Source organism: Nelumbo lutea, chromosome 2, assembly GCF_056320005.1.
Source record: "Nelumbo lutea isolate HS-2025 chromosome 2, American lotus-T2T, whole genome shotgun sequence".
Classification (NCBI taxonomy): Eukaryota; Viridiplantae; Streptophyta; class Magnoliopsida; order Proteales; family Nelumbonaceae; genus Nelumbo; species Nelumbo lutea.
In genome coordinates this window covers 7,810,134-7,833,307 of record NC_142685.1, presented here as the reverse complement: position 1 = coordinate 7,833,307, position 23,174 = coordinate 7,810,134, and the positions used below count along the sequence as shown (strand labels likewise).

The following is a 23,174-nucleotide window of genomic DNA, read 5'->3' as shown; positions in this document are numbered from 1 at the left end:
CAGGCGCACTCTTTTCTCTTGCTGTCCTTTCATCTTCTCTCTTCCTTTTCTGGGTTGCTGCAGTGAAGACCTAGGAGTGTAAGAGAATAAAGCAAGTTCGAACCTAGGGTTTCTCTTGGTTGTAGGACTCAAGGGAAGTAAGACCCAGAAGTAGATGTCCTACTAGATTACACCAGCAAGTAGTAGCTATTGGGCTACTAAGAGAGGTCTGTATAGGACAGACCTGGTTGAGGGCTGATTCAGCAGTCCTAGCACTAGCCGAGAGGGGGAGAACTTCCTCTACAGTTGCAGCTTCGTGCTCCAGCAAGACTTGTGCAGAACAAGTGGTAAAGACTTAGCTCCTTCAACTTCAGTTACAGTCTTGGTGCATCAGAACAAGTGGTAAAGACTTAGCTCCTTCAACTTCAATTGCAGTTTCGGTGCATCAGCTTCTACAGATGCAGTCTTGGTGCATCAGCAAGACTTACAGAACTGCGGCAACTTCAGTTACAGATTTTCTTCAGGTCGGTTATTAGCCCTACTCTTGGACTGAACTGGTTCAGTTACTGACCTTTACCTTTTACCAGAACTACGGCAACCTTTGCACCACACAGTTGCAGCTTTAAACTTTTACCAACACTGTGAACTGGTTCAGTTACAGACCTCTACTTGCTACTGTACCCGTACTGTGAACACAGTGACCAATTTGGTCAGTCCTTAACAAAATCACCTATAGTACTGTGAACAACTCTTGGACTGAAGTCAGGATGTCCTCACTATCCGGTGAAGTTTCCTCTAGAGATAACAGACCTGTTACAAGGTCCTCAAACCTGTAAAACCCTAATCTACATAGCTTGCAGATTACAAGTGTGCTACTAGATGAGTATAACTTCAAAGAGTGGTCTGTCTCAGCAATGTTGTTCATTACCTCTCGTGACCTCACAGGCTATTTGGATGGAGACAAGAAACAATCAGAAATTGACAGTCCTGAATACACCGTGTGGCGCAAGGAAAATGCCACAGTCATGTCTTGGTTGCTGGCCTCTATGACTCCTAGGGTGGCCAGAACTGTTCATCACTTCCCCACAGCTGCTAAAATTTGGGAGAAAGTATCTAAGACATATGGCCAGAAAAAGAACAATGCTAGAATCTACAGGCTGAACCAAGACATTGCAGCCCTAAAGCAAGGAGACATGTCCGTGGCAACCTACTTTGCAACACTGGAAGGCCTCTGGGAAGAGCTTGACCACCATTTGATCTTGGATTGGGAAAATGCTAATGATAAGGGGAGGCATGATAAGCAGATTGAGGAGGGCAGAGCCTTCAAGTTTCTGGCGGGTCTTGACCCTGTACATGAAGGTATAAGGTCACAGATTCTAGGGAGAGATGAATTACCTGAGCTTCACCATGTCTACTACCTGGTGAGGGGAATGAAAAAGTAAGGAGAAAGGAGATGCAAGTTGACTTCCAGACACAGTCAACAGAACTACCTGGAGAACATTCAGCCTTAGTCTCCACTAAGGGGAATAGATTTTCAGACAAGAAGTCCCTCAAGTGTACACATTGTGGTGGTGAGAAACACACAAAGGAGAAATGTTGGGTCCTGTACCCTCATCTGAAGCCAGCTGCTCTGAGAAATGACAAAAAGCAACATAAGGGCCACACAGCAAGTGGGAATCTTGCCACCAACAACAGTAGTGACAACTCACAGAGTATTCAGACAGTGTCATCTTCCACCGCAAGGCAGGCTGCCGACTCCTCTGGACCAAGTACTTTGGGCTTCACAGCTAGTGAGGTAGAGGTTCTCAACCGGGCATTAGCCCGTCTGAAGAACAATTCTTTAGCTTCCACCTCTCTTGCCAAATCAGGTACAACCTCTGCATTTAGTGCATCTAGTTCCATTAATTCTACCTCTTGGGTGATTGATTCAGGAGCCACTGACCATATGACACATATGTCCTCCTTATTCTCCACATATCATCTATTGTCTGGCCAGGATAAGATGAAAGTAGCTGATGGGTCCCTCTCCACCATCTCTGGAAAGGGGGTGGTTGACCTAAGCAAGGATCTCTCTCTTAAATCAGTCCTACATGTTCCTAGTCTTACCTCAAATCTGTTATCTGTTTCAAAGCTTACAAAAAACTTGAACTGTAGTATAACTTTCTTTCCTTCTCATTGTGTCTTCCAAGACAGATTGACGAGGAGAACGATTGGGAGTGGTCATGAGTATGGGGGCCTCTACTATTTTGATGAAGATGTCAGCTCAGCCTTGCAAGCTTCTACTACTAGTCCGGAAAGTGTGGAGTCAATAGCTAGGCTGCACTTGGGGCATGCTAGGCTAGGTCATTTGTCTTTTTCTTCCTTAGCAATGTTGTTTCCCGAATTATGTAAGGGCATTCTGAGTCAGAGCTTAATTTGTGATGTGTGTCAAATGTCAAAACAATGTAGATCAATGTATCCAATTTCTAGTAATGAAATTCAAGCCCCTTTTGATTTGGTTCATTCTGATGTTTGGGGTCCTTCACCCATTGTTTCCATTGATGGCTTCCGTTACTTTATCAGTTTTATTGACCATTATTCTCGGTGCACTTGGATTTATCTGTTGAAAGGACGTGAAGAAGTTCCCCGGATAACTATGATGTTTTGCAAGATGGTTGAAACACAATTTGATAAAAAGATCAAGCAATTCCGTTCAGACAATGCAGCTGAATACTTTCAAAGATCTCTGAACTCATTCATGGAAGATGCAGGCATGTTACATCAATCATCATGTGCTTACACCCCTCAGCAAAATGGGGTTGCTGAGCGCAAGAACAGGCATCTATTGGAGACAGCTCGAGCCCTTCTTTTCCAGCACAATGTGCCCAAGCAATATTGGTCTCAAGCTGTTCTTACTGCATCTTACCTGATAAATCGAATGCCATCTAAGGTATTGGGTATGAAGACCCCTTTCTCTGTTTTGTGTCCCACTCTTCCAGAATTTCCTCTTCCCCCACGGGTTTTTGGTTGTACATGCTTCATACATGTGAAAGATCCAAAGAAGACCAAGCTGGATCCTAAGGCTACAAAGGGAATATTTTTGGGGTACTCTCCTACGCAGAAGGGGTATAAGTGTTATGATCCTGTCTCCAAGAAAAAATATGTCACTAGGGATGTAGTCTTTTTTGAGTCTCAACCCTATTTCCAGTCTTCTCAGAATCCTCTTCAGGGGGAGAGTAGTGGGTTGGAAGAGGATTCTCATTCTCCCTTCTTTTATGTTCCCATTTCATCACCTTCCACTACTACTAGCTGTAACATTCCGGGTCAACCTAGTGAGACTTCCGCTGTGCCAGTTGCTTCTCCAGATTCGGCTGATGCTCCTGAAGGTTCTAGTAAACAAGAAAAAGAGATACTTACATACACTAGAAGGAAGAAGGCCCCTCAACCTCATGATTGCAACCAGTTGAACTCAGATCAATCTGTCTCTGCAATCCAAGGTAATTCTAATTCACTCAATTCAGATTTGGATCTTCCTATTGCTCTCCGTAAGCTTGTTCGTTCTTGTACCACTCAGAATCCCATAGCCGATTATGTTTCTTACTCACACTTATCCCCTGCCTATCATTCCTTTGTGTCTGCCCTTTCCTCTGTATGTGTCCCTTCCAGGTATTCAGAGGCGGCATCTAATCCGAGGTGGAAAGAAGCCATGAATGAGGAGATGAAAGCCCTAATGAAAGCAAGGACATGGGAATTGGTGGACCTGCCAGAAGGGAAAGGCACTGTTGGGTGCAAGTGGGTATTCACAGTAAAGCACAGGGAAGATGGGTCAATTGAGAGGTACAAGGCCAGACTTGTGGCAAAGGGATTTACACAAAAGGAAGGAATTGACTACAAGGAAACCTTTGCCCTAGTAGCAAAGCTCAACACAATCAGGGTTCTACTGTCACTAGCAGCAAAATTCTCTTGGGAACTTCATCAGCTGGATGTGAAGAATGCCTTCCTAAATGGTGATCTTCGTGAAGAGGTATTCATGGAACCCCCACCTGGATATGATGTTGGAAAGAAGGTATGTAAACTAAGGAAAGCATTATATGGTTTGAAGCAATCTCCCCGGGCATGGTTTGAGAGACTTTGTTTGGCCATGAAGAAAGTAGGGTACACTCGGAGCAGTGCAGATCATACATTGTTTACAAGGAGACAGGATGACAAACTTACAGCACTCATTGTGTATGTGGATGATATGGTGATTACTGGAAATGATGTGAAAGAGATGAAGAGGCTGAAGGAGTTCTTAGCTTCAGAATTTGAGATCAAAGACCTGGGAAATCTGAGATACTTTTTTGGAATTGAAGTTGCTAGATCAAGAGAAGGAATCTACATATGTCAAAGAAAGTATGTGCTAGATCTCCTAGAAGAAACAGGCATGATGGGGTGCAGGCCAGCAGACACTCCAATAGAACCAAGCCATGGATTACAAGAATCAATGGGTGAGGAATACTGTGATAAGGAAAGGTACCAAAAGTTGGTAGGAAAACTAATATACTTATCCCTTACTCGGCCAGATATTGCCTATGCAGTGCATGTTGTCAGTCAATTCATGCACTCACCAAAGGCCCCTCATATGAGAGCAGTGGAAAGAATCCTCAGATACTTGAAAACTTGCCCAGGGAAAGGAATTCTATTCAGAAAAAACAGCAGACTTGAAATTGAAGCCTACACTGATGCTGATTGGGCTGGGTCCGTTGGAGACAGAAAATCAATCTCAGGTTACTGTACATTCTTGGGAGGAAACCTAGTCACATGGCGTAGTAAGAAGCAGAATGTTGTGGCTAGATCAAGTGCAGAAGCAGAATACCGGGCTATGGCACACGGGGTTGCTGAACTCTTATGGCTCAGGACTCTCCTTAATGAGCTTGGTATCAAGACTGAGGGTCCTCTCAAGCTGTATTGTGATAATAAAGCTGCTATCAACATTGCCAACAATCCTGTGCAGCATGACAGGACAAAACATATTGAAATTGATCGACACTTTGTCAGAGAGAGAATTATTTCAGGAGAACTTTGTGTGCCTTATACTCCATCAGAGATGCAGATTGTAGATGTATTAACTAAAGGGTTGGCATCAACGAAGTTCAGGGACATACTTGGCAAGCTAAACATGATTGATATTCATGCTTAGCTTGAGGGGGAGTGTTAGAATGTTAGAGTGATGTTCGGCTGATAAGAGTTCTTATTAGCCCATTCTTATGTTTAACTTATCTTGTAACTGGGCTTGTGTTAATGGGCCTGGGCCTAATCCTGTTTAATGATTTAAGTCATCTGGGTGTCCCATCACTAATCAGGGGCATCCCAATAATTTCTTGTACCTTGTACCATATTCATCTATAAATAAAGGACTGGTCGACTGGATAGAATAGTTCGACATTCTCTTCAGTTCTGTGGTTCTCTTCTCCTCCTTGCTACTTCGAGTATAGCTCTTCAGATTACATTCCTTCCACTTGTGTTTTTCAAGATCTCAAGACGGGGAAGAAGATTGGTGGGGGGCATGAAGCTGGTGGACTGTATTATCTTGACGGTGGTGGATCTTCAATTGCTCTTCAGACTTCACTTACTCCTCTAAATGGCATTGTCGACTGGGACATCCATCTCTCAAGGCTCTCAAGATTTTGGTCCCGTCATTGAGTCATTTGTCAACTTTGTAATGTGAGTCAAGTCAGTTTGGGAAACATCGTCGTGTGTCCTTCAGTCCAAGAGTTGAGAGTCGTATGTTGAGTGCTTTTTCTTTGGTTCATTCAGATGTTTGGGGTCCAATCAAAATAGTCTTATAATGGGTACAAGTATTTTGTCTCCTTTATTGATGATTGTTCAAGAATGACATGGATTTACTTAATAAAAGAAAGAAGTGAATTGTTTTCCATTTTTCAAAAATTTCATGCTGAAATACGCACACAATTCGGTGTTCCAGTCAAAATTCTCCGTTCAGATAATGGTCGTGAATACTTTCTTACTTCATTTCAACAGTATTTAGAACAGCACAGCATTATTCATCAAACATCATGTGCATACATCCCTCAACAAAATGGGGTAGCCGAACGGAAGAACCGTCAGCTTCTTGAAACTACTCGGTCTATTCTTCACCACATGAATGTTCCTAAACGTTTTTGGAGTGATGCTTTACTCACTGCATGTTTTCTCATTAATCGGATGCCCTCCTTCATCCTTCATGGTCGGTCCCCCTTCTCTATCTTGTTACCCACTTTATCTCCATTCCCATTAATTCCTCGTGTCTTTGGTTGTGTGTGCTTTGTCCACAATCTGAGCCCTGGAATAGACAAGCTAGATGCACGCAATTAAATGTGTCTTCCTTGGCTACTCACGGACTCAAAAATGGTACAAGTGTTATAATCCCATTACCCGGAAGTGCTATGTCTGCCCTGATGTCACCTTTTTTGAGTCAGTCCCCTTCTTCTCAAGTCCTGAAGCGCCTTCATCTCCACCCGCACTTCTTCCTCTCCCTGTTAGTGATCCAGTTCCAGATGTTGTTGTTGAAGTAGACTCATCACCTCGTCCCGTGCAGATCACCACCGAACGTCCACCAATCCGGCAAGTGTATACACGTCGAACGACACCGGCCCCTTCTCCAGCTTCTACCTCATCTGTGGATCCTCTCATGGCTCTTATTGTTGAACCTTCAGACCTTGACTTACCCATTGCCTTACGCAGTTCTACCCTCCATCCCATTTCCAATTTTGTTTCATTATCTCGTCTTTCTACATCACATCGCCAGTTTGTTTCCCTTTTATCCTCTATTTCCATACCTAACAATGTTCAAGAAGCTCTCAGTTCACCTGATTGGCAGCGGGCAATGGAGGAGGAACTTTCTGCTCTTCAACATACTCAAATGTGGGAACTTACTACTCTCCCACCTGATAAGCATGTTGTGGGATGTAAATGAGTGTATACTGTGAAATACTTGCCAAATGGTAGTGTGGAGCGTCTGAAGGCCAGACTTCTTGCTAAAGGTTACCCACAATTGTATGGAATGGACTACATGGAGACATTCTCTCCGGTGGCTAAGATTGGTTCTGTTCGTGTACTAATTTCCCTAGCAGTTATGTATGATTGGCCTCTGTTTCAGCTTGATATAAAGAATGCATTTCTCCATGGTGATCATGTGGAGGAGGTATATATGAAACAACCACCTGGGTTTGCTGCTCAGGGGGAGGATGGTAAGGTATGCAGATTGAAGAAGACAATTTATGGGCTGAAACAATCGCCGCGTGCTTGGTTTGGGAAGTTCAGTGAAGTGGTGAAGAGTTTTGGAATGAAGCAGTGCCAGGTAGATCACTCAATGTTCAGCTATGACCCAGAAGCTGGGAAGATTCTATTAGTGGTCTCTGTGGATGATATTGTCATTACTGGCAGTGATAAATTGAGGATTGGCAAATTAAAGGTATTTCTACAAAATCATTTCCAAATAAGAGATCTTAGAACATTGAAATATTTCTTGGGAATAGAGGTTGCCAAGTCAAAACAATGTGTAAATTTGTGCCAAAGAAAATATGTTCTTGATCTATTGGAAGAAACATGACTGTTAGGTGCAAAACCGACTGAGACCCCTATGGAACCAAATGTTAAGTTGAGCAGTGATACAGGAGAAGTATTTGAAGATCCTGGAAGGTATAGACGACTAGTGGGGAAGCTGAACTATCTGACTATCACGAGACCCGACATATCCTTTGCAGTCAGTGTGGTGAGCCAATTCATGCAGAACCCTCGTATACCTCACTGGGATGCAATTCTTAGAATTGTGAAGTATCTGAAAGGAGCTCCAGATCGTGGACTATTGTATAAACCAAGAGGAAAACTTGAAGTAGTGAGGTATACAGATGCAGACTGGGCAAGCTCAGTGAATGATAGAAGATCTACTACGGGCTATTGCACATTTCTTGGAATAAATCTTATGACGTGGAAGAGTAAAAAGCAGACAGTTGTGGCCAGAAGTAGTGCTGAAGCTGAGTATAGGGCCATGGCACATACTACCTGTGAGTTAGTGTGGTTGAGGAATCTTCTACAAGAAATTGGGTTTCACATGGATAAACCTATGATACTGCATTGTGACAACCAAGCTGCACTCCATATCTCATCCAATCCTGTATTTCATGAGAGAACAAAGCACGTAGAGGTTGATTGCCACTTTGTGAGGGAGAAGGTCCTTGCTAGAGAGATTAACACAAAACATGTGGGCTCGAATGATCAATGGGCAGATTTGTTTACAAAAGCTCTAAACTCAGGGAAAGTGAACCATTTATGTAACAAGCTGGGATTATATGACATATATTCTCCAGCTTGAGGGGAAGTGTTAGAGTGAGTCGAATAGGGGTAGTTTAGTAATCTCATGTTAGTTAAGTACTTCGCTTATGTGGATGTTTTATTAGAATACTCTGCCCCACACTTAAGTGAGGACAGTTTAGTCTTTGTAAGTGTAATTAGAACCTAATAAACATAAGGGGGTCGACTGAATGGGTGACTAATCAGTTTTCGACTAAACCCTCCTGTTCTCTCTTTCTCTTGTCTTCTTCCTCATCTTCTTCTTCCTTCACTGGTTCGGATTACTGTAGCTGCTCCAAAACACCCCATAAAAGAAATTTAGTATGTAACCAACTTAGGAGTTCAATTCAAATCATCCCTAGACATCATCTAGGCCCTTGAAACCCTTTGTAAAGCTTTAGCCAAGAAGTCGACTATTTGCCTATTTGGCCTCCTAATAGAAAAAAGATTGCACATTTATATGCTTATGAGCTATATGACATGGATTTAATGATGGCAAATTGGACCCGGTCATTACTCATTAGATTCCCCAATGTCAAAAACCCTAGGGTAGAAAAATCACCCCCTTGGTAAATTGGTAACCCACCAAAATGATCTCAATCTAGATCTCAGAAGATTCCTACTTGGATGGACCAAAATGGCTCAATTTGGTCACTAAGTCCAAATTTGTGAACAGGATCAAACTAGCTTTCTACATACACTAAAACCCTAGCCATTGATAAGGAATAGTCTTATAATTTCTATCATAAAAATCAGTTAACCTAGACTTACTCTACTCTACAAATACCTCTTTTGGAATTTGAGCCAAAGGACACATAAATATCCCTCCAAAATCCAAACTCTTTCATTTCTATGCTAACACCAAGTGTCAAGAAAATTTCAAAGAGAAACAAAAGAAATGGAAACGAGAAAAGAAATAGAAAAAAAATCATCATTAAAGCTTCAAGGAATAATTGTCAAACTATGCAATTCATGCAAATAATTTCAGCATTCAAACCTCTTTGTTGGCAGCAAAATTTCGCCATAAGAACTTGATGTAGGCACATACGGCAGGGTCCTGGATGGTGCCACATGGCATCAGCCGGATGAGATCCTGGCTGTCCACCTCCAACTGCCTCCAACCACTCCATGGCAAGGTCAAGTATAAAAGGAGTGCCCAGCTTCAAGGTAAAATCATCTAGTCCACTCTTGCTCTCTAGCTTTCCTTCTCTCGAGTGACCTTGTCTGAACCCTTATCTCAAGCCTGGTCCGACCCCTCTCAAGCACCTGACTAACCTGACTGTCAGAGTCTCCACCCCTGGGATAACACCCGGGACCTCTGACATGTTCTCTCTCCTTGCTCTCAGGTTGGACACATCGGCCTCGGCCAGAAGCGACTAGGCAGCAATAGAACTCAAATTCCTACCATACATTCAAGGTAAAGCCTCCCCCAATGTTATTTTTCTCACATTTTTTATAAGCTCACTTTAATTTGATATTCTTCATGTTTTGATAGTATGTTTCTTATTTCTTCTTTGTTCTCTTGGTTGCATGCATGAATGCCCTCCCAAAACAAGGTTAAGAATCTTCTTAGTAAGCTTTGTTGGTTAAAAATTGTGCAGAGGATAGGAAACCTAGATACTCTACCACTCTTTCTATACATTTCACTGAAAAGGAAGAAACCAAGCTTAGTTTTGTATTTTCCTTTGTTTTGTTTTCTTTCTTTTTTTTTTTTTTTGTTGAATGATCTTTTGATTGAAATTATAATGGTTAGAGTCTACTGACTGTTATTTTTTTCAGGTGACAAGCAATTCATCTTTGTAATGAGAATCATGAGAAGGGGATGATGCAAACATCTTGGCCATGCATGTACTGAGCCCCATATATGAAAAAAAAGCAACCAAGTCGTCCTTCCCTAAAATAAATGGTCTCTATTAACCCCTTGCTTGGATGGTATATCAGCCAAAGTTTTTGCTCATCTTTGTATCCAAGCATAAGCAACTTCCATCCCTCTTGTTAACACTCTTATCTCTTTAAATGTATTCCTGTAGTGCCAAATTTTCAAGAACAAGAGCAGCTGTATTGATTCTGTTTTTCAGAAGATCTTGGGAAAATGTTTTCTTGGTTAGCCACACATAAGTAGTTTAGAAACAGAAGTTATAACTCCTTTTTTCTACACGACAATATTCTTTAAAAATAGAGTTTGAGGGTATAGTGCTGCAGAGACAGCTTTTTGTATATTCCCTGTGCACAACATCTTGTTGTATACCATCTTTCAAAAAACCTATACAATAATATGCAAATATTAATTAAAATAATATTTCAAAAAGTGCATTAGCTCAATTGGCATTGTTGTTAATACGAAGGTTATAGACTTGTATATTCAAGTCCTACATAAGCTAAATTGTCTAAACTCAACTCTAAACATCACATGTAGAATCTGCTTTATAGCAATGTTGCATGGACTCTCCTAAATGAACACAACACATCCATGTTGGACACACATCAGAGTCTGACCCTCCACAGATTCTTGTGGACATGTCTATGTAACATATTCTTTCTATTTCTTAGCTTATCTGACATAAATGAACAGATAATGTACAAGATGAATGCCATTTTTCATATCAAACATTATTTAGTAAAAACACAACAGTTTTTGCAAGTATATTGTATTAGAATTCAAAAAAAAAATATGAACTATTTTAATAGCATATATTTTTCTGTAAATGTCTTCATGAGCCCATGTTTTTGCATCTTGTTGAGTCACTCTTGGACATGTATCAGATACTGACTCCCATATCCATGTCCATGCAAGACTGCTTTATAAAATATCTATTCAGCATCAAATTCAAGGTTAATTCATCAAAACATTGAAACAACCATGTGAGAAGCCCTTACCTAGGCTCAGGTGAAGCACACCCAACAAAATAAGCCTCTCCCATGGAGATCGGCTTCCCTCAGGGCAAGTCCATGCCCACACCATTCCAACCAACATTTGCAACCTTGCATTGAGAATATCTCTCTATGAAATTAAGCACATAAGTATGGAGAAATTCTCAATGCAAGGCTGTAAAAGCTGCTCTAATGGGCTTTGCCTGACGGAAGCTGATCTCTCCCCCATGAACCTAGGCACGTCTTTTAAAACATTAGCTCCAACACATATTTTCTCATTATCAACTAAAGGGACTATTTCCTTGGTGGATGAATTTTGTTCATTCATGCATTTATGTGGATGAGACTCCTTTCATGTTTGGAAACAGTCAGCTTTCAAAAGACACCTTGTTAAGTCAATTATTTACTTTTATTACCCTGGACTTGGTCGAATATCTCTTTTCAAGGTCAAATAGCTACTTCTATACTATTGAGACCTATTTCAACAAGGAAATAGGAAGAAAAATAAAGGATAAAGAATTAAGTGGCTGATTAGTAACAGGAGATTCATTAGATGGATCATTAGGATTCTTCTACAGCCCAATTTTTAAGGATTTTCTTTTCCTTATAGAACTAGTCATTGTAAGCATAGATGAAAATTTATCTATGATGCCAACATCATATCCTTATTCTCAGGCCCAATAGGGATAGGGGACTCTATAAGAGCTGAGATATTGGCTGTGGTACAGGGAATTCAGATTGCTAATCAACTAGGAGTGGAGAACCTATTGATTGAAGGGGATTCCTAAGGTGATTGTGGACTGGCTGTCAAATCCAGACTCAGTTGTTTGGAGTTATAGGGATCTCATCAAAAAGGTTAAATGTTTAACAAGGCACATAACATGTAGATATGGGTAGGGAGGCAAATGCTTTGGTTGATCATCTTGCTAAACAGGGGTCTACTAGGGACCATTTATTCTGGGCAGCATTGTAATTTTATTTCTGATCTTTTGTAATAGTTAGGGGAGGCTGCATCTCATGCCTCTCCAAGGGATTCTTGTAAAATCTTATTCCTATTGTTTAATGAAATCATTTTCAATTATCAAAAAAAAAATATCTATGATGCCAAGATGTGGATACAGAAATAAACAGAAACACAGGAAATGGGAATATAACTTTTTGGAGGGACCAAGGGAGTCTCTTGACAATTCCAAGTGAGGCCGTCAATGTTTGGACTGCCTCCTCTTGTGCATCCTTCAATACCCTTACTTTTCACTGACTCTTCACAGGATTTCCCAGTTAGGGCTATTTGGAATGATCCAGTTCCACCAAAAATTAGGGTGGTTCATTCAAGGTTAGCCTTACTGGAGAACATCTTGGTTAGAGAGGTTCATTGGCTGAAAACACTAGATATCATTGCCTGTCCCCATGGATGATACTATGAGAGGATAGAAACAGGTTGCAAAATCATCTACAGATGGACCTACACTTTAAATGGAGTCAAAACCACCAAATAACAATCAGGTAAAAACTAAATTTTGATGGAAGTAGCATGAGAAATCCAGGTTTGGCCAGCAATGGAGGAGTGTTCAGAAACAACCTTGGAGAAAATAGTAGCAGAGTAGCCATGCTTTTTGGACCAATAATATCTGGGAACTCAATGAGGGCTAAATTATTGGCTAGCCTTCAAGGTCTAAGGCTGAGTAGAAAACTTGGATCTCAGAAATATAGAGGCACAAGAGGACTCCAAAATAGTTGTGTGTTTGTTAAAATATAATAGCCAAGTTCCGTGACAGTGTAAACATTTGATGAGGGAAGCCAAACAACTGATGAGTGAGGAAAGACTAGCTTCAAGTGAGTTTACAGAAAAGTTCAAAATTTTGATACGATACCCGTATCAAGTGTATCATATCGTATCAATGGGGCTCTGATACAGGAAACAGAGGGGATTTGGGAATTTGGGCATTTTCAGGGGGTAGGCAGGCCTATGACCAACCCCCTGACCAATTTTGAAAAACAAAATTAAAAAAATGATGTTTTGTTGTATCAGAACACCTGATACACCTGTTCATGCATATTGGGTGTATTGATACTTTAAACCTTGGTTTACAGATCACTCAACAGATTGGCTGATGCCTTGGCCAAGCAGGGAGCAAACAGGCAGCAAATGTTCCTATTTAATATGTTTATATCATGCTTTTTGTCAGTGTTATCAAAGAATTGACCCACTAGTCAGCTGAGGGCCAGACCAGCTGCATCACTAACTAATCAGTTTTTACTCATGTTGTGGTTGCCAACTGCCAAGAACAACTAAGCATCAACTAGGTCAGCTAGTTGATTAATGACTAGTCTACCTAGCCAACTGCAAAGTCATTTTAAAGATTTATTTGTTTGTTTGTATCTCTACTTATTTGAGATAATATAAAAATGTCTTTGTTTTGTTATATCCATGCTACTGCTTTTAATATTTGTGATAGAACATGATTGGAACAAAATAGAAAAATGGCATAAAATAAATGTAGGCAATGAAGGAGTTCTTTTTAAGTTTTCTTCCAAATAGTAGTGTATTGGTTAGGAGTTGCCACAAATAAAGGGCACATAGAATAATCAAAGTTTCCCTCTTTCTTTGGAAACTTTTTTCTTTGTTTGCAAAACAAAGGCTAAACTAAATGTTGGATATCATTATTTTCCTGTATAATTGTAGTTTATATTTTGCATCAGCATCTTAAATTTAGAATATATCTTTTTTTATCAACTACCTGGTGCCTATGCACCAACTAGTCATCATATTGACTAGAGAGGCCCAAACAACTAGTCATCACTTCACCGCATTGATAACACTACTTTTTTTATCTAGTTTTGAAGCTTAGCGTCATTTCTCAATACTTACATCTTGCCAAATTTAATTAAACTTTTAATATGTACAGGTTATAGTATGATTTTGTTAAAACAAGCCATATAAATATAAAAGTGTTAATGCTATAAAGCATACTTTAGAGGTTCCCTTGCAGCATCTGTTGCCATATCAGGCATGTATCATGTTAAACGCTAGTATACTATACATTTATAGATATCTTTTTTAAGAAAAATACATTTGTAAGTATCTGGACATAAAAGATTTAGAGTTGCACAAAAGGTTCACTTTCAGTCCCTTCTTTTCCTTTCATTATGATAAACTGTTGTATTGATGTAAAGAGATCAAGATAATAGACTAAAGCCCATTTACAGGTAGGTGTATGGAGTGTGTCTAAGGCATATATACATGGATATGCTGCCTACAGATCAAAAGATGAGTAAAAATTAATTTCAGGTAAATTTTACTAAAAAGATATGAAGCTAAAGCCTATAAACGCCTTTAAGACAAATATTGAAAGTTTATTGCTTAATCTTCTTCGATAGATACTGAAAACTGCTTATCTTTCAAATATTCTCGTACTTCTTTTCCTCCAAATGATGCAACATATAGCAAATAGATATAGGTTTTGGTAAAGATAACATTCTAACTCTTTTCCTCCAAAAACTCCAATATAGCAAATAGACTTGGGTTCTAATAAAGATAACCCGTACAAGATTTTTTTACGGGAAACGGTAACTTTCATTAATTCTTTAAAAGGCTTAGTACAACTGTCACCTTCAAAAGTAAGGTGACCCCTCAACAAAAATTACAAACACGCCCAAAACAGGTTCTCCCTACTAACTCCCTCCTTGCTTTGCTAGAGTATCGACCATTGCACTGGCTGATCTCCTATTCCATTTAAAACAGACTTCAAGCTCCCTTGTTAGTTGCATAATTTCCCTTAACAGGTTGTCTAAGGGACCCGTACAAGATCATAAAGAAAAAAAGGGCAACCTCTACGAATAGAACCCTTTACCTTCCAAGATTAGATATTATTTTTTCTTTGAATGTAATTAAAATGTTATTTATAATTAAGAAACTATATAAAGATGTACAAGAAAAACCATAGCCAAAAAAGGTTACCTCTTCATCCAAAACAAAAGAATGCCTATAAACAAAATGTGTGTTTCTGCCCTTTGAACCCATTAAGAACAAGAATCCAGTTCATCAAACAAAATAACAGGTGTCGGCATAAAAAATTAACCGAAGGCCTATGACAAACATCAAATATTATCTTCTTTCCTCTTTCTACACAGATACAGCACAACAAATGGCAAAAGGAACCATAAGTCATACAGTGCCCACTCTAGCTACAAATTGACACTGTAACAAGATGGTAAAGTGCACCAGGAATTTCAAAAGAATGGGTAATGGAGCAAGATATAGGAGATAGACTCCTTACTACCATTACATAGCACATTTAAAATTTTTCATATTCATTTGCCTCGGGATCAAATGATCAACTTTAAGGTTTTCCTAAACACACTATCCACATATAGAAAATGAGACTTCGGATGGAAGACAGAGACACAAGAACCAATGCCATGTGAATGGAGTGTTATGTGGAAACTCCTAGATGGACACATCCAACACTCCACAGGATTTTTTTTTATATAATTAACACTCCACAAGATATTGAAAGAACACTTCTCCTTGTTTGCTTGACATAAATGAACATTCAATATAAAATAATGAATTTTATCTTTTCCAATAGTATGTTTTTAGGTAATAGAACAAACTTTTGGAATTTGGATTTACTCATAGAACATTCCATGGAAATATGTTAATAGAATGAACAATATATATTTCTTAATAGTAAATACCAATTCTAGATGCATCCCCAAGTCCACATTTTTTCATCTTGTTGAATCAGATTCCTGGACATGCGTCGGATTCCAACCCAATTTACATGCCAATGCAACACTTGTTACATCATAGATGAACTCTCCTAAATGGATAACGAGACTGCATTGGACAGGCGTGGGATTCCAACAATCCTTGGATTCTTAAGGGATGCTTCTCCTTATTGTGTTCTTTTTTCCTCGCTTATTTGATATAAATGAACATTTAGCATATATATTTTCCCATAGTCGACACTTAGCATGCATAATAAACTCCATCTTTTTCTTTTGTATTGCCTTTAGGTAGCAAATGTGAACTATTGCATCTACTTATGTCCTTCTATGGGTATATGCCACTAGAGTTCACAATATATCCAACTTTTTAAGCAAGTATTTTTTTCTTAGACATGTCCCCAAATCCATATTCTTTCAACTCACCAAGTCAGACAGACTTCTAGAAACATATCAGATTCTAACTCCCAAATCCATATCCCCAATCCTTTTTTTTTTTCTTTTTCAATAGATGAATCCATCTCCATAATCCATATCCACAACCCCACTAACTTGAGCCATACTACCACATTCCCAACCATGACCTGTTAATCCTATACTTGCATCTTCAGATTTTACATGGCTGAGGTTATGGTTGTTTGTCAGAAATCATAAATGAGATGAAAAACAATTTTAAATAAAGGGAAAAGAGACAATAAAGTCAATTGTTATTCAATCGAGTGTAAGTGGCCACAAAGTGCATCATGCTACAAGATAGTAGTAAGGATAAAAACTAATAACTACTAAGCTGAACCTGGTTAGAAGGGGAATATGCAAATTCAAAATTTGGGTTGTGTGCTTTGTGGCCAAAATGAAGAGGACAACAACCATCTTTTTATCCATTGTCCTGTCTCAACAGCCTTGTAGGATCACTTTCTTTCTTCTGTGGGACTTTCCTGGGTCATGCCAAGTAAAGTGATGGATCTCTTAAGAAACTGGGAGCTTCAAGGCCTCTCCAAGTTGGCAAAAAGTGTGTGGTTGGCTATTCCTGTAGCAGTGATCAGCACCATCTGGGCAGAGAGAAACAGAAGAGTTTTTCAAAACAAATCTAAGGATGTAAGATAGTCTTGTATCTTGTAGTGTGGGGAAATTGGTGTCTTGGACTTCAGCTGTGAAAGGGTTCCAATCCAGGGCTCTTGGTGCATAGCTGAGGTCTAGAAGTTTGTTTGAGCTGTAATCTAGTTTTGGGCTTGGTTCTCTGTTTCTAGCTCCGGTTTTGGAGCTACTCTGTAATTTCTGTTGTTTTAATAAAATTACCTTACCTTTTTTCCAAAAAAAAAAAAAGAAAAAGAAAAAACTAGTAACTACTCCATCATACCACAATACATGTATGCTAAATTCTTAATTCACAAAACTAAGCAGCGTTAAAAAAGTTAATGACAAAAACAACAAAAAAACGGAATTAAGGTTTTGCCTGTTATTTACAGAACCGTCTTTGTTGTAATGTTGGGCTCCGACAAGCTTCTTTCCTACATCTTGCAGTTGCTGTCTCAGTGACACCGAGTATACTACAAAATGCACATACAGAAAAGAAAACAAAACATGTGTTTGAAATTCAGAAAGACAAGAAAATAAATCATGCCGGGGAATTCAAACCTAAAACAAATTACCGTCTCCAGAGTTCAATCCAATAAGCAAGTCATGCCCGTCCTTGGCTTCGGGATCAAAAGTGTGGCAGACAGGGTTTGAATTGCTGAAATGGATTGATTTAATAGGATCCTGCAGCTCATATGTATAATTCTCTTAAAAAAACAACTTGAAGAAATGGGGACCAAGCAGAGACCAGTAGTGGAAATAGAAGAAAGATACCTTATCTGGAGAATTGAAGTCACTGATGAAAATTGTGTCGCTGACATTAAATATCAGATAAGACCCCTTTCCGTCAAAATTCGAAGCGGCTGGTGAATTACTGATACTCGAAGCCCCCAATGAACCAATCCTACTGGTTACCGCAACGCCTTTACTAGAACCATTTCCCCCTACAAAATTAAGTGTGCGGCTACCATTCCCGCCTAAGAGCCTGGCAGCTGCTGATCTCATTGCGCTACCGCTGCTCAAGCTTGAAGTTGGGGCGGATGGCACTGGTGCCGGTTTATCCTTGAGATGCGCAAGGGTTACCTGAGAACCAAACAGATGGAGGAGATAATTCAATATAAATATGGGTATCAATTCCAATAAATAAAGAGAGGGAAACAAAGAAAACCCTTGAAATACATACCTGAGTAACGGCTTTGCTGTGTGCATAGTGAAGGAGACCGGCGGGATGAGTCTTCTCGTATTGAAGTTTGTAACGGCCTTCTGGGGTCTTGAAGTAGGTCTTCAGCCCAGGCGATTGAGCGTTTGCCGATGACGAAGACATTAAACCGTTGCTGCTGCTGTTGATCATACCGGCAACGACAGTTTTCGACGCATGAGATCATGACAATGGAATCCTCTTCCCCCACTGTCTGAACGCTCCTCTTGGCTATTTATTCTGCTCCCTCCTCCTCCTCTTTCTCTATTGCTTTTATGAGATGACCAGATCAAGAACTCACACTGTAAAACCCAATTCATGAAACACTGAATGGCTGCGGCTTCAAGGACCGAAAATCAACCCAGAACCAGAAGCTAGTAATAAGCGTCTCAACGTCGTCTCCGCTGTGTTTCCTTCTTCTCTCGTCTCCCTTTCTTTTTTTTCTCCTCAGTCGCTTAACACCGGATGGAGCGCCCAACACGGACTCGACAAATCTCCTACGTTGATTTTTACTTAGAAACTATTAAATCAAATCAAGATGTACCGTACTTTACACAACTACCCCCGGACACACGTGGCTGGAAGCTGGAGCTAATTGTTCTTCCTATGACTCGACTCGGTCAGAACTTTTGGTAAGGTAATTGCCCTCTGATTGGAATTTTGGTCACAATGTCACCCAACCAACGACTTGATCACCCATGAGCCGTTGAAGATAGAACATCCGAACGATGATGATGTTCTTTAGCCCTCTGATTGGAATTCTAAGGAGAAGGTGCACATATGTAAAGTTTGAGCCGCGTCAGAGGGAATAAATGTAGCCAATCCAGACCGTCTAATCAAACAATGGACTGCGTGGATGGGCCGGCCAGGCCCAGGCATACAATCCATTCACCGTCGATTATTTGATTGAGGGGTGAGCCGGACAATTGTTAAACGTTGGAGCATCAGATTTTCAGTTCCAAAGATCATAGAAGAAAGGCCTTGTTTTGCCACGTGGACATGGTGGGGTGATGTCTCGTCTAGTAAAGAGTAAAGACTTTATCAGGAGAATAATTATCAATTAATTATAATTAACAATCTAAAAGGCGGTGATGATCATATATTAACAAACTTCAAAAGTTTTGTTTCCGTCTATCATGACTCAGAAGCTGTAGTTAGTTAATATTAACTGTATACATGTCATCATCATCCTCATCGTCTATGCCTTATCTCAACTTTACGAGGTCGGTTAGTTAATATTAACATTTTGCTGTTTTTCGATGACTTGCTCTTCACTCTCCATTTCCTCATGTCATTGATTATGATTGAGATGTGTTTTTTTTTTATCTATTTGTTCAATAGAATAGAAGTTGCCTTTGAGTTACTTAAATCCAATTTGTCATTTCGATATCTTTGATCAGCGGCGAAGTCTGAATTTTCTTTAGGGGTCAAGTTAAATAAGAAAAATGAGATAAAAAGTGGGAGTAGGATTTGAGGAAATATGGCATGAGAAGGTTTTGGTTTATTATATATTTTTTAAAGAAAAAATAAATATATTTTTAAAATTTTGGGAGCTGGAGGAGTAGAGATTAATCCTTTTTCACATTTTGGAGGGGTTATGGACCCATTTTATAACAGAAATGAGTCAAGGGGAGGGGGGGCAGTAATACGTCGTCCTATTTCTTTTTTTAACTGAAAAGTCATCCTATATTAACATTGTAAATAGACAACGGGTCAGTAATAGAGCTGTATCTTGGATTGGGTTGAGAATTTATCAAATTTTTAATGGGCCCGAATCTTAATACTTGCACAAGTGCATATATAACAGGTGCGATTGCACTAATACATACTGTATATTAAAAATTGATTGAATCATTTGTGCTTGCACTAGTATATTACAAAGGCTTTACTTAATTTCCCTTCTATCGTGAATCCTTTGTATTTTCGGAATTGGTCACATAACCTTTGAAAAATGAGGGGAAAATGTGAAAGAACATGCATATGGGGAATTTTATTGTGAAAATACTCATCCTTTTTAGAAACAAAACCATTCCCACAAATTATAACTTAGTATGGAGAAAGGACTTTGAAAACAGATGAAAAGGACTCTAGTCTTATGCTCTATCATATTTTCTGCTTATTTTAAGAGGTCAAGTGACCAATGGAAGTACAAATGGTTTTTAACTTAAGGTCGATAAGTAAAACACATTGCAAACAATGTGAGTCTTTTGAGAGACCGGATCTGCTCCTCACACAGGGTGCCTCACCCGTGCCTCGTATAAACATCGTACTATGCATTGGGAATCTCCCGTACTTATAAATTATTATTTATGGGAGATGTTCCCAATGCATGGTGGATGTGCATGTGAGGTGCCCTTGTGTGAGGAGTAGATCCCGTTCCGTCTTTTGATAGTATACAAACTAGAGAGTATGTTTTAATAAATAAATGAAATTATAGGGAATTTATAAGTAAATGCTTATAATCTATAATCAAGATATATATATATATTAAAGGAATGATTTCAGGCCAAAGCCCCATGTGGCCCATCTACATTCAGACACCTGTCGTTCCAAAGATTTAAACAAAAAGGACACATGTCTGATTAATGGTAGTTCAAGAACAAAGTCCACTAGATATGTGTCAAATTCTTATTAGTAGTAGTTCAAGAAATGAGCCCACTAACATGCAGAGTGGAGCCCACCACCATGCATAGTTATGAAAAGTGGGAAGCTCCCACTTTCAATCATTTCCTAAAAAAAATAAAACTGCGCTATTAATTACTCTTAAATACTAAACTAATTAATTAATTATGGCTATTGATTACTAATAATAATTATTGTTAACTATTTCTAATTAATTAATTTCAGCTATTAATTACTAATAATAATTACTGTTATTACTTAATTGCTAATAATAATTAATTAGTGATAATATTGCTCATTATTATTTTGGAAAATAATTTTTTTATAATAACTAGTTCTAATACTTAATTACTGATAATTTATCACTAACAATATTGCTCATTATTAATTCGAAATGATAATTAATAAATAATTTCATAATGGTAATTAACAAATCAGAAACAATCATTTTATATTTATATTAACTCATATTAATTATTTTGAAAATAAATATTTAATGTTAATTATAATTATTATTCATACATTTATATGAAATAATTAATTATATTATTATAACTAATAATATTATATTAATTAATATAATTATATTATTATTATCAATCATTATAATTAATTATTACTAATACTAATGATGATAATCATTACTTTGGAATGTTAATTAATTAATGATAATTAATAAGCATTTTAATAATGTTAATTATTGATTGGGATATAATCATTTTATATTAATGTTAATTCATATTAAATATTTTATAAATATATAATTAGTGTTACTTATTTACATTATTATTATTACAAGTAATTATAATTAATACTATTATTATTCTCCAATAAATACTTCATTTAGTTAAAATTAAATTATAAAACTTTCAATTATTCAATATCGTTAAACTTAAAGAATTATAAAACCAAATATTATTTTATGAATTAACCAAAAATCGTAATTATAACAAATTAATTACTTAATATAAATAAAATAAGAAGAAGAAGAATAAGAATACTTTAATATTACTGATTTCAAAACCAATACACACATAATAAGAATATATCATTAGTTAATAATAATTATAATAGTAATAGTAATAATATGCTTATTATTATTATTGATTTCATAATTATTAATCTATTAATAATACTAATTATTATTAAAAAAAATGTTAATAGCAAAGTTTAATTACTCAAAATTATTTGCTGAAATTACCCATTTTAATTTGGATAGATAATTAATTATTAATTATTAATTTTAATTTATAAAAATTATTATTTATCGAATAAATTTAATTACTCTTTGATTTAATGAACTTATTTTTAAATAATTGGTTTTTTATGTTCAATATATATTTTTTTTGCAAAAACCCAAATAATTTTTCATTTGCAATGCTAACCATTTTATTTTTTTCTTATTCAAATTTCCAAAAGATAAAAAATAAATTAATGATATTTACCTATTTTTATCAAATTATGTATTTATCAAGTTGTTGTCATTGATGATGATTGATGTAGCGCAATCTAGGTGTTCCCTGCTGGAGGTGATCTGGCTTCCAGTCGGACGGTAGACTAGGTTGATCTGCAAGAGGAGGATTAGAGAACTCAGGGTGGCGAGCTCGGCGAGGTCATTCTGATGCTTAAGTTAGCAAACTTGTTGGGAGCTGAAAAATGCTAAGAATATTGAGAGTTAGAGAGCAGAGAAATCACACGTACCTTGAACCATCAGGAGTGGAGCCTTTATATAATTGAGTCCTCGCGGGTTTTGCGGATCGGTTGCGGGATCTTCGTCACGATGAGATCCGTTTCCGCTTTAATTGGGGGATAACGCTATTACGCGGCGTGGTCCCATAAAGTTCAAAATCTGTTGGAGAGATTTTTGGGGTCATCACGTAGTGGTTTGCCGGTATCCCCGAGCTAATGCCTTTAAGTTCTGAACTGGGTTGAATGCCGAAGTGCCTTGGGATCGAGGTGATCCTGTTGTGATCTCGTCCAGAAGTGACTTGTTTCGAGGTGACCTTGTCGCGAGGTCACTTTATCCCGAGATGGTTGGATATCCAAGCTCGATTTGTTGCAGACTGGTCATGTCAAGCTAAGTTGTCATCTCTTGGTCAGGTCATGTCCACGTAACCCCTCTTTACTAGGTCGGGCCAAATCACCCTTCATCAATGACGATGATGATGAGTCAACTTTTTGAAAGAGAGGGTACTAATAATAATTAATGGCTTCTAATTAATTAATTTCAGGTTTCAGCTATTAATTACTAATAATAACTCATTGATAATAATCAATTATTGATAATAATTTCTTATAATAATTACTACTAATACTTAATTACTGATAAATTTTCTCATTATTAATTCATAATGATAATTAATAATGATTAATGGTAATTAATAATTCAGAA

At 38.1% G+C, this 23,174-nt stretch overlaps 1 protein-coding gene across 2 annotated transcripts in view; it reads right to left on the bottom strand.

Moving 5' to 3' along the window:
• LOC148868379 (uncharacterized) overlaps positions 1-18,659 on the bottom strand; it is a 29,195-nt gene extending 10,536 nt beyond the window's left edge. For both annotated transcript variants that reach the window (XM_088973965.1, XM_088973966.1), the window contains exons 1-4: positions 18,146-18,659; positions 17,737-18,045; positions 17,538-17,646; positions 17,342-17,435 (exon numbers count right to left, since the gene is read on the bottom strand). In XM_088973965.1, the coding sequence (XP_088830091.1) occupies positions 17,342-17,435; positions 17,538-17,646; positions 17,737-18,045; positions 18,146-18,313 (680 nt within the window). In that variant the 5' untranslated portion in view covers positions 18,314-18,659. The remainder of the gene's footprint in view (positions 1-17,341; positions 17,436-17,537; positions 17,647-17,736; positions 18,046-18,145) is intronic.
• Between the last annotated feature and the right edge of the window lie 4,515 nt (positions 18,660-23,174).